General features: G+C 50.4%; 1 protein-coding gene across 4 annotated transcripts in view; it reads right to left on the bottom strand.

Moving 5' to 3' along the window:
* Window positions 1–13,500, bottom strand: part of MED15 (mediator complex subunit 15) — a 126,921-nt gene that overhangs the window by 54,269 nt on the left and 59,152 nt on the right. Inside the window, exon 1 of one of the 4 annotated variants that reach the window (XM_084598455.1) lies at window positions 5,994–6,146. The exons of the other annotated variants lie outside the window; for them this stretch is intronic. Coding sequence (XP_084454581.1) covers window positions 5,994–6,120 — 127 coding nt within the window. The 5' untranslated portion in view covers window positions 6,121–6,146. Of the gene's footprint in view, window positions 1–5,993; window positions 6,147–13,500 lie in introns of those variants that run through there. 4 annotated transcript variants of the gene reach the window in all.

Here is a 13,500-nt window from a genome sequence, read left to right as displayed (position 1 = left end):
GAACGATTTCGGAATGAAGTCGGTTACCTCGAGACGTGGCCTGCGTTGCTAAATGTTCAGGGTATGCCGCGAGCGCCGGCGAATTTTGCTATTCTGCCCCGCTCCGCACACCACAACGAACAGCGGAGAGTATATAGTTACACACAACGCGGCTCCCGTACAACACGCGTTGCTCACCAGCGTACTCATCTCATTAAATTTTAACCACGCTCCCGCCCGCACAAGCCGGAGCAGCGGCAGCAGAAGTTATTGTTCGAAGGCGCGCCACGGCTCGAAAAACAACTATGACGCCACCGTTAACGCCGCACAGAGCGCGGGTGTCTTTCTTAAGTTTTTATTATTATTATTTTTTTTTTTTCAAAGGCGCCCGACACGACTCCGCTTTCTCTGCCAGAAGGCTCGCTGCGCGCTAATTTCCTAGCAAGGCCATAAACCATTTCGAAACAAACGAGCCGAGTGGGACGAAACGGAAAGGGAAGGATTGTAGATGGGTTGAAAAAGCCGTTTATTTTTGTTTTTTGTTTTTAATTCGCACCGCTCAGCCTTTATTTTTCTCGTTCATGTAAACGCTTGCAGAATCTCCAATCAGTGAAGTTGATCTTACCTAAGGTCACAACGCTGATTAAAGGCTGCTTCCCATAGAGGGAAGCTTGCGGAGAAAAAGATACTTTAATACGGTAAATGAAGTTGAGAAAAAAGAAAACACTGCGCTGCTCAAAATTTCAGCGCACTCCCCCCGTGTGTGAGAACAAGAACTTATGCGCAAACGTCGACCCAAGTTTCGTTCATGTAGCTCTCATTACACCGTAAGGCTTATACCGATATCTTGTCACTTGCAGAGCCTCGCACATATGTCCAATGGACCTTACGCTGATGAAAAAAAAAAAAAAAAGCCCACCAATTTCAAGCAGACGGGAAGTTGGAATAATAAATCAGTTCCTGGTGTAACCGGATTCCACCGCACAGATCAGTTCTGCCAACGTGCTGCTACGCGTCACGCCAAGTGTTACCGTAACTGGTCGTATATATAAAGCCCCTTTTTCCAAACTGCCGTCATGGGAATGCACACTCGTTGAATATATTATACCTATAAACACTCAGTCAGTACATGGCGATTAGCGCACTCTAAACTAGCCTCCGAGCTGCAATCCAAGCTGCGAAATTGGCGATGAAATTAATTCATTCCACCGACGCTGCTTTCCTCGAACGTTATACCGTGCCGGTTATACATATGTACACCTGTGTACCGACCTTCCAACGTACGCCGGCCACGGCGGGGCACTTAATTCACCTTCTTACTAATGGCAGCTGCTGACGTTGCCTTTGCGCTGGTCGACATTACCAGCAGTTTTTTTTTTTTTTTTCTTTTACTCAGAGCAGGCCATCTGGCTACACGCAACCACGAGTGGTCTTCATTTGGCCATCTTTTGTGCGTGTGCGTGCGTTCGCGTGTGTAGCAGGAACGCGAGGCTACGACAGGTTCTGTCCGGCGTGTGCACTCAGCGGCAGCAGCCCAGACGTCTGTTTGGGCAGCACTTAGCCGAAACGCCACAGAAGGGTGCGTAAAAAGCTTGCCCCGCCCGCCGCCGCGCAATATCCTGCCGCTGCTGCACAGCCGACCGCTTCGTGCGACCGTGCAATCGATCCAGCGAGCACTGAATGACCCACAGTGCGTGGCTTTTTGTTGATACAACACATACATGGGAGAGATTAAATCGGCGGGGTTTAATCTCTCCTATCTGCGAAAGCATGCGTATAGATGTGTGTTAGGATGCCTGACAAATGCAGCTCGTATCGTAACCATGAAATAAGCGACGTACGGGTGACGGCAGTATATGCGACCCGGTGTCCCGTTAAGTCCACTAAACCATGGCCAGAGCGTCAGTCACAAACGGCGACACGCTTTAGTGGTAGTAAGAAAGAGTACCCGGTAGCAGTGGCAGCTGAGCAATGTTTTTGTGCTTCAAAAAGCGAGAGCGCTCTATATACATGGACGCACAGACACAGACTTTTCACGAGCATTACATCCCCGCTTCACTTGGAATCAACAGCAAGCCGCAGGTTTGTCAAGAAACTGACTTTATACAATAGAGAGATTTAACACTATCGCCAAACGGGCGAGTTGGTGGAACATATTGGATGGAAAAATAGCGCAAAAGACGAACACCACAGCAAAGAAACCCAACACGAGACGAACGCACGGTGGCGGATCACGGTAGCGGATCGCGGGAGTACGGTAAACTCTCTACTAGTGAGGGCAGGATCGTCAAAGGGAGCCACCGCTAACGTGCTTGCGCGCGATGTGGGCGCCGAAGACTCACTTAAACGCGGCAGCTTTAAAAGCGCCCCCTTCTCCCGAAAACCCGGCGTTGGCGTTGTCTACATTGTGGGCAAAAATTACGAGCAAATGCCTCCGGCAGGTGGCAAACTTGGCAGGTGACACGGCCGGGCATATCATCAGTCGCCGGGTTGGTTGTGTGACGTCATAATATATCGCTCGACAACAAGGGGTGACTCGGGCTTTTCTTTTGTGAAAGAAGGGTGAAAAGACGATCGAACCCTCCGGGACCCTTGAATCTCAGTCAGGCGCCCAGCTCCTAACCACACAGGCACGTCCGTTACAGCTTAGTTACTTTAAGCTAGGCTTTCATGCCGGCTGGATCTCTCACATAATTTCGTATCCTACGACTTTATGCTGATGAGCATGCGCGAATAGGCACAAATTAAGGGGTCAGTGATTGAGGGAAAAGTGCATGTATATGCTAATGAGGATAAGCAAGGGAATCAGCTACACTCTCGCGTCTTAAATGCGGGGTTTAAGTGTTCCCAAAACCCCAGCATTTCACCCCAGAAGCAGCAGAGAACCGGGAAAACCACGTGGGTTCCCGACGGCACTGGGGAGCGACCCCGTGCCATCCCCTAAAAGCGAGACGGACGGACTCATTAAAGAAAAATAAGGATACGCAATGGCAACAATTATAAAAGCAGCAAGTGACGTCCGAAGGCAAGCGCTTCGGTGCGCGAGAGCCCGCGATGCGCGCCACAGCCAAGGTACGGGCGGCAGCAGCTTTCCCTTCGCCCCGCCGAAGTCGATTCGGCGGAACGAAGCAGAATGGCACAAGAGCAGGGCAAGGCTCGGCGAACCATTATTTCAGGTTCAACGGCCAGCCTGCAGACAAAAAGTAAAGAACACTGAAACAGGCACCGTTCGAAAACGACGACGCGAAGAGGGAGCGCCATTCTCGACCAGGAAAAAGGAGGTCGCGCGTACCCCAGAGGACAGAGACAAAAAGACATGCACTGACAAGATGAACGATCGAGACCTGAATCCGGACATATATATGGTATGCCTATAGACTTCAGGGAATAGAAAAAAAAAATGGCATGAGACACTTATCTCACTTCAGAGTACTTATTAGTCATTAAATTAATGGAAACACTTTTCTCAACGTTGGCTTCTGAGCCGTCCTACAATGGCACTGTAGGCAAATGCACTGCATGTTGCATGAAACATTCGAAATCGATTCCAAAACGCCACATCACTTTTGATCACGCGGGGCGGTTCATTCAACGCACCGCGCAAATCGTATTTGTTTTCTCGGGAAATTCACAATGTGCAGTGGATGCGGTCTAATGCGCTCACTGCTTGCACCGAAGGCTGGCGGCCCTTCCTCAACGCAACGCTTGCTTGGGGAACGTTTCGGGCATCTTGAACCGACGCTAGCTGATTCAACGCGATAAAACAGATTTTCTGCGCAAAATAATAATAATAATAAACAAGGTAAGAGTTCCACGTGCAGGACACTGCAGGGATATACGCCGATTAATCGACAATGACACTCTGTAAAATGAGACACTATATCAGCCCCAAATGGAACTAGTACTGGCGCGTCCTGTGCGTTCAGAACGGATAACTATAACCAACCACTGCACAGCTCTGGTCCGAAGATTCTCTTCTGATGCTGCTGGCAGCTACAGCCTAACTAAGGCGGCTATTACTGACTGCAGCTGGATAACCACGCTGGCTGTAATGGTTTGGATTTGGCAACGGACAGCACCCGGTTAAAGCTCATTTTAACCCGGTCAACTCACCACTATTAGTGCACTCCAACGGTTGAAAGGGGTCGTCTAGCGGGACGCAAGTAGAAGCCAATGAAGTCCGTGTGCAAACTCCAGTCAATCATTGTTAATTTTGCTTTCTTCCAGTGAAAATGAGCAAACTAGTACAGCGAGCGAGGCTCGTTTCATTTTTCAGAGCCTCGCGAAATATACCCGCATCACTCGAATACCCGCGCGACTAAAATGTGCAAAGCTAAACTAAAAGAAATTTGTCCAAACAGCACGAACAAGGCATGTCCAAACTAGAGTAACTGGAACAGTTTTCCGCTAACTTTAATACACGGTAAATAACTAGCACCATCTGCACGATCTATGGGAAACTATGTTTTATTGAGTTTACAGACTGCAATATCATCATTACCTATACAACCACTTGTTCAAATACTACTTCCTAAAAAAAATGTAACCCGCGTTTAACTTTTCCACACGCTCCTTCGTGATTCCCTCCCTGTCTGTAACTACCTTCAATGACAGGGCGACGTAGCTATATCGCCGGCATATGTGGCGGCTGTCGAACAATCAGCTTCCGCGTGCGTCATCATCCCCCGCCCCTCGGTCTCCTCGCATTCACCATAAGAGAATTCCAAAGGCAGCGCAGACGTGGCGAAATTACAATCCAGCCAAATATGGGCGCAAATACGTTGTGCCACCCGATGTTCTGCAGCAGTATTTCGCAGATGTAGCCCCATATACATACGGTGCCATATGAAAACTATGCCGCTTTTTATGAGCGTGACCTTTAGCGTATACAACGATAGCGTATACATTTAGCCTACCGACGATTGTGTAGCTGTGAGTCACTCGGCGCTCTTTTTTTTTTTTTTTTTAATTACAGCCTGGCGCCCGAACAGCCACCCTCAAAAGTCTCCGGGCCACGCGGTGCGCTTTCGAGGCCTATATGAAGAAGCCCTTACAGCACAACTGAAGAAAAAAAGAAAAAAAGAAGGGGTTTTTACCCTCGGCTTGCAAAGATAAGAATCCCAAGAGTGTTAACTGTCTCCTCACGCACGGCAGGGCTAAAATGCGAAAAATAAGGCCTAAAGAAGCCTTACCAAGGCAGTACGTAAACAACACACTGTAAAGTCGATTCTCTTGTAGCGTCCATCAAAATGTAAAACGAACCACACTGACGCGGTTGCTTTGCGGAATAAAGAGACGCGTTTCATACGTTTGACAATGCATGGCAGATCTCATCACCCATTTTCAGAAGTGCTTCCCCTATTCAGGCTATCTCTCAGCGTTCACACATTGACTCCTTTATTCACTTATCGCTACAAGACGAACGGACTACACATAGAAAGGAACAATGCTAGAACCGGCGACAAAATTATGCAAACAATCACCGTAAACAGGGGTAAAGGGTTCACTGAAGGACTACAATAGCTTGCTAGGGCACAATGATCCGTCCATTGGTGACCGCTGGATCGAGCGTTCACCCTTAAGGTGGGCGACCCTGTATGTACTACGTCGCCAGGACCTGCATGCTACAAATTACCTATCACAGAAACGCCCAAGCACTTTTAGGCGCAAAAGCATGCCTAGCTGCGGGACACGCCGCAAAGCAGGAACTCGGCTTTACGTCGGCCTGCCACAGCCATTTAACGTGCAGAATAATTTCGCTATATACGTGGACGTCTTATTCATGCACCACCGAAACGCGGCTACCGCTGGAGCAACCCAAAACGGGAATTTTGCTCTCAGTAAAACAGCGCCACAACATTGGCTGGGTATACCATCGTGCAGGATGAACTCAGTGGCTCCACTCCTTAGTGCCCCCCCACTAGTAAACGGAACTCGATCCGCAGCCACTAAGCGAATGATCTGGAGAGAATGCGTGTTTAAGGAAAGACAAGACGGGAGTAGTATACGCTTACAGCCCTCGGGCGCTCGGTTCCGGGGCACGCTCTGCGTGCAACTCGAGTAGCGGCATGAAGCCGCCGCCACAGCTCCCGGTGACGACAGGAACGCGACCGCACGCCAAGGCACCGCTAGCTCCTTCATATCCAGAAGCAAATATACTACACAACTAACAGAAGCGGGGCGCCGAGAAAGGAAGAGCGCGTGGCAAACGCATCGGGAGATCGCGCGGCATTTGCAGACAATACATCCTCGCCGCCAATTAAACAAACAAAAAAAAAAAGGAACCAAATGCGCATCGGTTCTATAATTTGCCATGCATGGCGCATAGAGAGAGAGAGAGAGCCAGCTGAGGGCTCAGAGCGACAAGCAGCAGCGACAGCGGGCGGCGCGAACCCGAGAAGAAAAAGGCCATCTGTCGCGCGCGATACGCGAGATTGAGATGAATGGTTATGTATCACCCGTTAACAAATACAACCGGCATCATGGAAATGACGTGTGCGCATCTTCGCGGAAGGGGGTGGTGGTGCAGACAACGCGGTCCTGGCATTCCATTGTTTCTTCTTAAACATCGAACGAGCAGGGCAAATATGCAACTGGAATGCATACGCGCATGTGGACATGCGGCAAAAAAGGATGGTTCTTGCAGCGGTGAAGAAGTTGGAGTGAACGCGCATGTACAGTCTTTGTCAAAAGTGTAGAGCCCAAGGGGTCTGCTTTTGAGCCACTTCGTGCGGCTAGTAATGTATTTACAATGTTCCAAATCTCTTGAGAGTAAGATTTCTTGCCCTACCCTCTCCTATGGGAAGGACCTCCACTAATGTTAAATCGCGTATTGTTTCGATGAGAACGCCGTCGCCGGAGGCCTTCTGACGCGGCGCGCGCTTTCCCTATAGGAGTAAGGGCTAAAAGAAAAAAATGCAGAAGACAGCGATATTTCCGCCAGCTTAAGTTTTGGATCACCGTGACATTTTTGGGACATGTACTGATGTTGCGGAAACCGAAGTTTAAAAGACATTTCACACGGCTGCTCTGCGCATGCACGCCTCTCCTCTAGCTCAACCTTTTGAAAACGATCACCGCCAGCCTGAACTCCATAAGCGTGCAGCAGACGCGTGCAGCCTGTCAAGTACATACATTGCCCCCACACAGGTGCGGCTGGTTCCACGCGATACCGAATCGCGGCTGCGTTAATGCAAACGTGCGTTAGTATCGACCAGTAGATGACGAATTGTGCGAAAAAGGCAGATTGACCAGGCCAACGTCGCGCTATCTCTGCTCGGAAAGAATATATCAATCGATTCTCAGACGTCACTGGCAATGTTCCTGTATATAGTGATCGAGCTCACTGTTTGCGAAGCGTTCGCTATAAGCAGTCTTTTTTTTTTAGGGCGAAAGCCTTGCTAGGCTATTTGTGTCCGTAAAATGTGTCGCCGGATGTGACGCCGTCACCCAGTGAAAGCAGTCATGACCGGAAGTGGGCTGAGTCAGGGTACATAGTTGTAATTTTTATCAAGTCATTAGACATTAATGGTGTAATATGAAATTAACGATAATCAAATAAGATATTGATGATGATACTAGTATAGTATAATGATAATAGTATAATAATTAGCTCTGATAATCATCTATGCTAACATGACGTCACGAGATATGACGTCATTAAGAATGACGCAATGATGACGTCACACACTCACGTGGCGGCAACGCTAATTTCTCCCATGCGGTTTCTTCAATAATCTGTAAGATTTTTTTTTTTTTTTTTGCTGTTTTACAGGAGGAAGTGGCTGTAGCACTAGTCTGCGCCCAGACAAAGGCGCGTTTCGTGCTCTCCGACAGCAGAACTGCCATACGAAATTACAGTCGTGGGTTGATTGCCCCCCGTCGAATCGAATATAATATCCAATCTCGCGAACTATACAGCTGATTTGGACTCCAGCGCACACTGGCGTTCCCGGCAACGAATCCGCCCATGCCATGGCTCGAGTGCTCTACCACCGAGCCGGCGGCAGAAAAGTGGGGGCTTGGAGCGGGGAGCGTAGTGTGTGCCTAATCTTACTCCGAAATTCTACAGCACTATTGACTGAGTACGTATGGTGGCTGCTGCGCCAGGCCCTACCCTAAATTGCAGGCAGGCCGTCGCCTAGCGTCGCCTTCGGACTGGGACATTCTCACACCCGCTCCTGGTGAGCCATATGCACCCAGGAGAAAGATCAGAATTCTTTATAAACTATCTGTGACTCGAGAGGGACCCTCGAACACATCATCTGGAACTGTCCCTTTTCTCCCGGGAGGTGCCTAAATCTGACGTCGCAACTCTGGGAGACCATGCTGCGCTGCTCGGACCCTGGGCTCCAGCTAGCCGCCATCCAGCTGGCCTGGAATGCCGCCGGCCAACAACGTCTGCCAGCCTGCGTCTGAAGAGGGGGCCCCCGTCATCCATCCCAAGTGACGGAAGGCCGGAGCTCCTTCATTCGCTGGTGTAAATAAAAAGTTCTACTCTCTCTCTCTCTCTCTCAAGAACACGCGCAAAACGACCTAGTAATCAATAATGCGGTCGCCGATTCAGCCGAAGCCGTGGGGCTTCGGCTGCCACAATGACTTGCCAGGCTTCTGTAGCCGCGGAAAGGGTTTCAATCAATGCCGCGTTCGAATGTCTGAGGAGCAGAGAATCGCGTTTCAATATCGCTTCCCGTCAGCGCCTACGAATCGCAAGACCATAGTTTCCAGCACAGAAGCACGCGCAGACTGCGACCGGCGGCAGCGGTAAGCGGAGATGACACAACGTATGCTAAAGCTATGCATGCTGCACTGAAACACTGAACTTCCGCGAGATAGTCTAGACTTCCCTTAAACAAACAAAGGCTTCCCCTTGTCCGGGTCTCGGATAACTAAATATATTACTAAGCCAGATTTTCTAGCCAGACTGCAATGCCTAACTGGCAGAGTGGCGGCCACTGCGATACGCACGACGGAGAAAAGTTCTGCAATGTTCGCAAGAGCAGCCACGTGCGGCCCACCGTACGAGCTCCGCCGCATCTCCATTTCGTGTGCAGAAATGGTCCGCGTGCTGAACGGGCGCCGCACATCCGATTCAAGCCCGGCCTGGACGAACCATGCGGCGAGCCCGCACGCTTCGAAGACGACGAAGCGCACCGTTTCAAGGACGTACGCCAGTCAAATGTCAACGCTAGCATCCTTTCGTCTAGCCAGGCATTGGGAAACGCGTACGTATGGCACTCGGCCCAACTCCGCACCGAGACGTCTAGGGGAGAAGGGCGGTCAGAATGCAAGGGTCATATATGAAGCTCTCGCCCTGTCACATACGAACAAAACCCAGCGGGCCCACGAGCACAAAAACCTGACGCGCATGAGCAGACGGCCTTCTAAAAACAGTCGTTTCAATGCAGCGAGCACAGAGGACTCCCACGCAACATCTGATATCAAGAAGACTCAAATGATGGACAAGACCCCCCAAAAAATGACAAGGCCTGGACGTCGTGGGCGCGCCTCGTCCACAGTGGTACATACACGGCGCCCAGAGGAAGACGACACGCACGAAGCAAGTAAAATCGATCACTCGGCTCACGATGACCATGACGTTTTGTTCGGCACCACGTGAAATTCTTAGTTGAAAATAGAATATTCTGTCAGTATATAAATAAATAAATAAATATATATATATATATATATATATATATATATATATATATATATATATATATATATATGTGATCGCGGTTTGCTATTGAAAACGGCCCATAGGCTTTTCATTTTCAAAACGTTTAGTCAAAACAGCCGCTGTGGCACATCGACGGAAACGTTGGTCCTCACTAAGGGGAAGCTTCAAAGAGGGGGGAAGGGCGGGGGGGGGGGGGGGGAGGGGGGGTTGGAGCGAAGCTGGAGATCACTGCTCCACCTCGGCAAGAAAATTGCAAGAAATTTCCTGTTGAAAAACGACACTACAATTTCTGGCTTTCAAAGGAGGAGGACAAGAAATGCGTCGTTAAACTAGGACCTCGCCCACCAAAAGTTGGCCATAAATCCGTCCCTGCACTCGGTGTTGTTTCAAAATGGCAAGGGCTTTTAAGACTTGGCTTTTCATTGGTCGACGCCAGCTCTCTGCCGGCTCTGACAAAACTATGCGTCGGGTCTCGCTTAGAGACAGCCACTCGCAGAATACATGTATTTGGTGTGCAAAAAAGAAGAAAGAAAGAAGAGAACAAAATACAGAAGGTCTTTAAAGCAAGGCAGGGCGAAGCCAAGACACAGAAGAGGACTGGCCGTTACTGCCGGCGGAGGCTTCGAGACGCGACGTGCGTTGACCTTCCCCGAGAAAACAGCGTGGGAAAACGTAACGGCACCGGCCACGCAGTTATCTACCAGCCCAGCTCCACGTAGTACTTCCCGGTGCCGCAGCTGCTGCTTCGCAGACACGACGGCCAAAGGGGCGAGAAAACAAGAAGACTACGAGCGCCGCCGGGTGAGTAGAGTACCTTTGCTACGCTGCCCAAAGCGCGACCACGTCTAGACGCGCAAAACAAACAGCAACCACCAGATGCCGTCGCATACGCTTCGGCCATCAGGTGGGCCCAGATGGAAAGGAAAATTCAGAGACCGAGAAAGCGAGAAGGAACAGGCGCGCGTGCCTTACGGGGCGATCGTGGTCACGTGCGCGGCGCGCTCGGTGAGACGGGGCTTTAGGTGAGACCGGTTCGGTCCGAAGCGGAGCAGCCGGAGAAAGGAGTCCCGTTCGCATGCACGAACGAGCGTACGGAAACGTCTCACATCAGCCGTCGGAGCGCGCGAGGATAGAACGAAATGCGGCTTCCATCACCCGCGCCTTCTCCGCCGAAGCCTAAAGCCGCGACAGCCCTTTTCCTTTTAGCTGTTGCCACCCTTTCTCGCGCCCTCTTTCGCCTCCCGCAGTGTCGTAAGACCGGTACGTGCGAAACAGCCTGGGCTTGCATGCATGCCCCTTCCGCAGCAGCCGCCATCGATAAAGCGCTGCTTACGGTTGCTGAGGCAAGGAGAGCAGAGCGCCGGCTAGCGATATTTCACAGTGTTGACGGCCGCATTCCAGCGGAAGAGAGAGCGCATGCAAGGAAACCTCTCGCGTGTACCGAGATTTCACGAGCGTTAACGGTTCAGGCGCTAAGAAGAAGACATTAGGTGCACACGCGCACCCCGCTGTACGCCGTCTCCGCTCGAATATAGCGAGTACGATGTTTTACCACATACAGCCTGACAGGACTAAGGCGTGGAGAAGCAAGCAAGTCGCTGCCAAGATACTGGCACGACCGCCTGCGACTTCTTCAGTTAGCAGTCGTGAGAAAAGAAAACACTTTTTTGCGACTACCCATGTAATGTGCAAAAGTTGGGTCATAAGCCAAGTAAAAAAAATAATAAAAACGGAAATCACGTTTCGGGTCTATTATTGCAGCAATCGCTGCAATAACAGGGCTTTTCTTCTTTTACGTACACCACCAACACTACCGTAGCAAAACTTCATTGGATGAGTTTTGCATATTGCTACGTTGGTGTAGCCGGTGTAGGTAGAAAAAAATAGTTGTGGTTTAATTCTGGTTAATCCTAGTTGAATTGCGATAGCAACGGCGGAAGCTTCTTTTGCCTGCTACATTATTCCCCTACCACACCCTATCAGTGTAAGGTGCTACATTATTGGGGACACTTAAGCTCATCCTTTAAAGCATTAGCTGCCGGTGACCGAGCGTTCTTCATCCTCTTATTCTTCAAACGTGGCCTCCGCCGGGACTACGCGAGGACTCGAAACCTGACGCAGTATTGCTGTCGCAATAAAAAGGAAACGGTCGTAGTTAGTGAACGCCGCAAGGTGTTGGGTAAGTGCTCTTTCCACTTCTCTTCCTCGCGAGGCTGCTCACAAGTAACGCATCGACACCGGCCCGCCTGACGATTCGCGTGCCCCGACTTGGTCCTCGTCCGGCAAAACGAACACGTTCGTTCACGACACCGCGGGCGTGTCACGTGCGCTACAGTTCCTGCTGCTCGCTACTCGGCGACGCTTCTTGAAATATTCAGGCTGGGCAGGTTTCTCGCGCGCCGTAGGGAAAGTGCGAACTAGCGCCAGCTGCTTCATCACCACCGCATTATAATAAAGAGGAAAGAAATGTGAAGACAGGCTGCAGGCTCACACAGCTTCGTCGTCTGCGCTTCCTCGCGCGCTCTCCTAGAGTGGGAGACGACTGCGCGGACCTGGAGGCTGAACGCGCGCCGAGATCAGATCTCTACGGCAGCGGCATTTCGAAAGCTTGCAATGTCGAGCAGTTCCCGAATGATACTGTTCTCACAGTCCTTGCGATAAGACGTCCTAGTCCTATTAGAACAAAGGTAGGGCCCATCCTTGCGTACTACAGTCAGCACAAAAAGAGAGCTCGCACGCGAAGTCCTGCAACCTATGACAGAAGAACAAAATACCGAAGCAGAACACAGATATTTTGCCCCGCCGCGGAAAGAAAATAAAATGCACGGGCCTGCTACTGGCTCTGTAGCTGAGCCACCTCCGCGTCCTGATTTATTTATAGGAAAGGAAAGACGCGGTAACTGTCTCACTTGTTTTCTGTGGACGCCGCAACCGCGCCGTAAGGGAAGGGAGTAAGGTGGAGAGAAAGTGGAAAGAGAGAAAGAGGCCCGTGCGAACGGAAGAAAAAATAAAGAAGAAATGAAAAAGAAGAGGGAGAGTAAGACGCACGCCGCAAGAGCCGTCGTCCACCACAGAAGCAGTGACGGGTGCAATGACGGCCTACAACAGATAAAATTCGGTGGCTGGCTAGCCCCCGGCCGCAAGCGGCGTTGACCTACCATCCCAGCCCCGTAGGGCCAGGAGCTGCCACCCTCCACCACCCCCTAGTGCACGTTAAAGATCCCCAGACTGTCGAAATTACTCCGTCGTCCTCCACTACGGCTTCTCTTGGCACTTTCACTTCCACCCTCCTCCCTTCCCCTATGAAGCGGTTCATGTGTCTACAGAAACAAGTGTGACAGATACTGCGCCTTTCCCTTCATGTGAACTAATTATTATTGTTACTAAAGAGATTGGGCCCCTGTTCGGATAGGGTGTCAAGGCCATCTTGGATGACTCTGTACGCAACTTCAACGCATTGCGACGGGCATGATATCATCAGAACTCATTAGGCGAAAAATATACCATCTCGACAGAACTCCTGTTCATCGTAAGTAAAATCTGCTTTGAGGCCTAAGATTGTTGTGCTCAAAGCTTTTCTTGGCGAAACCCTACCTCTTTCCCAGAAATCATCCATCACGCAAGTTTCTGCTCATTTGCCCAAGCTTCTCTGGTCGCGCTGACCGACTCCCAATCCTGGCAGCGTTTCCCATACATCGAGTCACCGCACCTTGAAAGAAATGACACATGAAAATGAGAATAATCGCCAGTTTCCAATATTTGTTTTCCTCAAAACGGTCCCCGCTCGGTAAATAAGCCCCACCTCGGCAAGAAAGCAGTCCCAGAACAGCGCCTCAAGCCAA

The sequence above is a fragment of the Amblyomma maculatum genome, chromosome 3, assembly GCF_055883805.1.
Source record: "Amblyomma maculatum isolate TAMU_Amacu chromosome 3, ASM5588380v1, whole genome shotgun sequence".
Classification (NCBI taxonomy): Eukaryota; Metazoa; Arthropoda; class Arachnida; order Ixodida; family Ixodidae; genus Amblyomma; species Amblyomma maculatum.
This window is presented reverse-complemented; position numbering and strand designations above follow the sequence as displayed.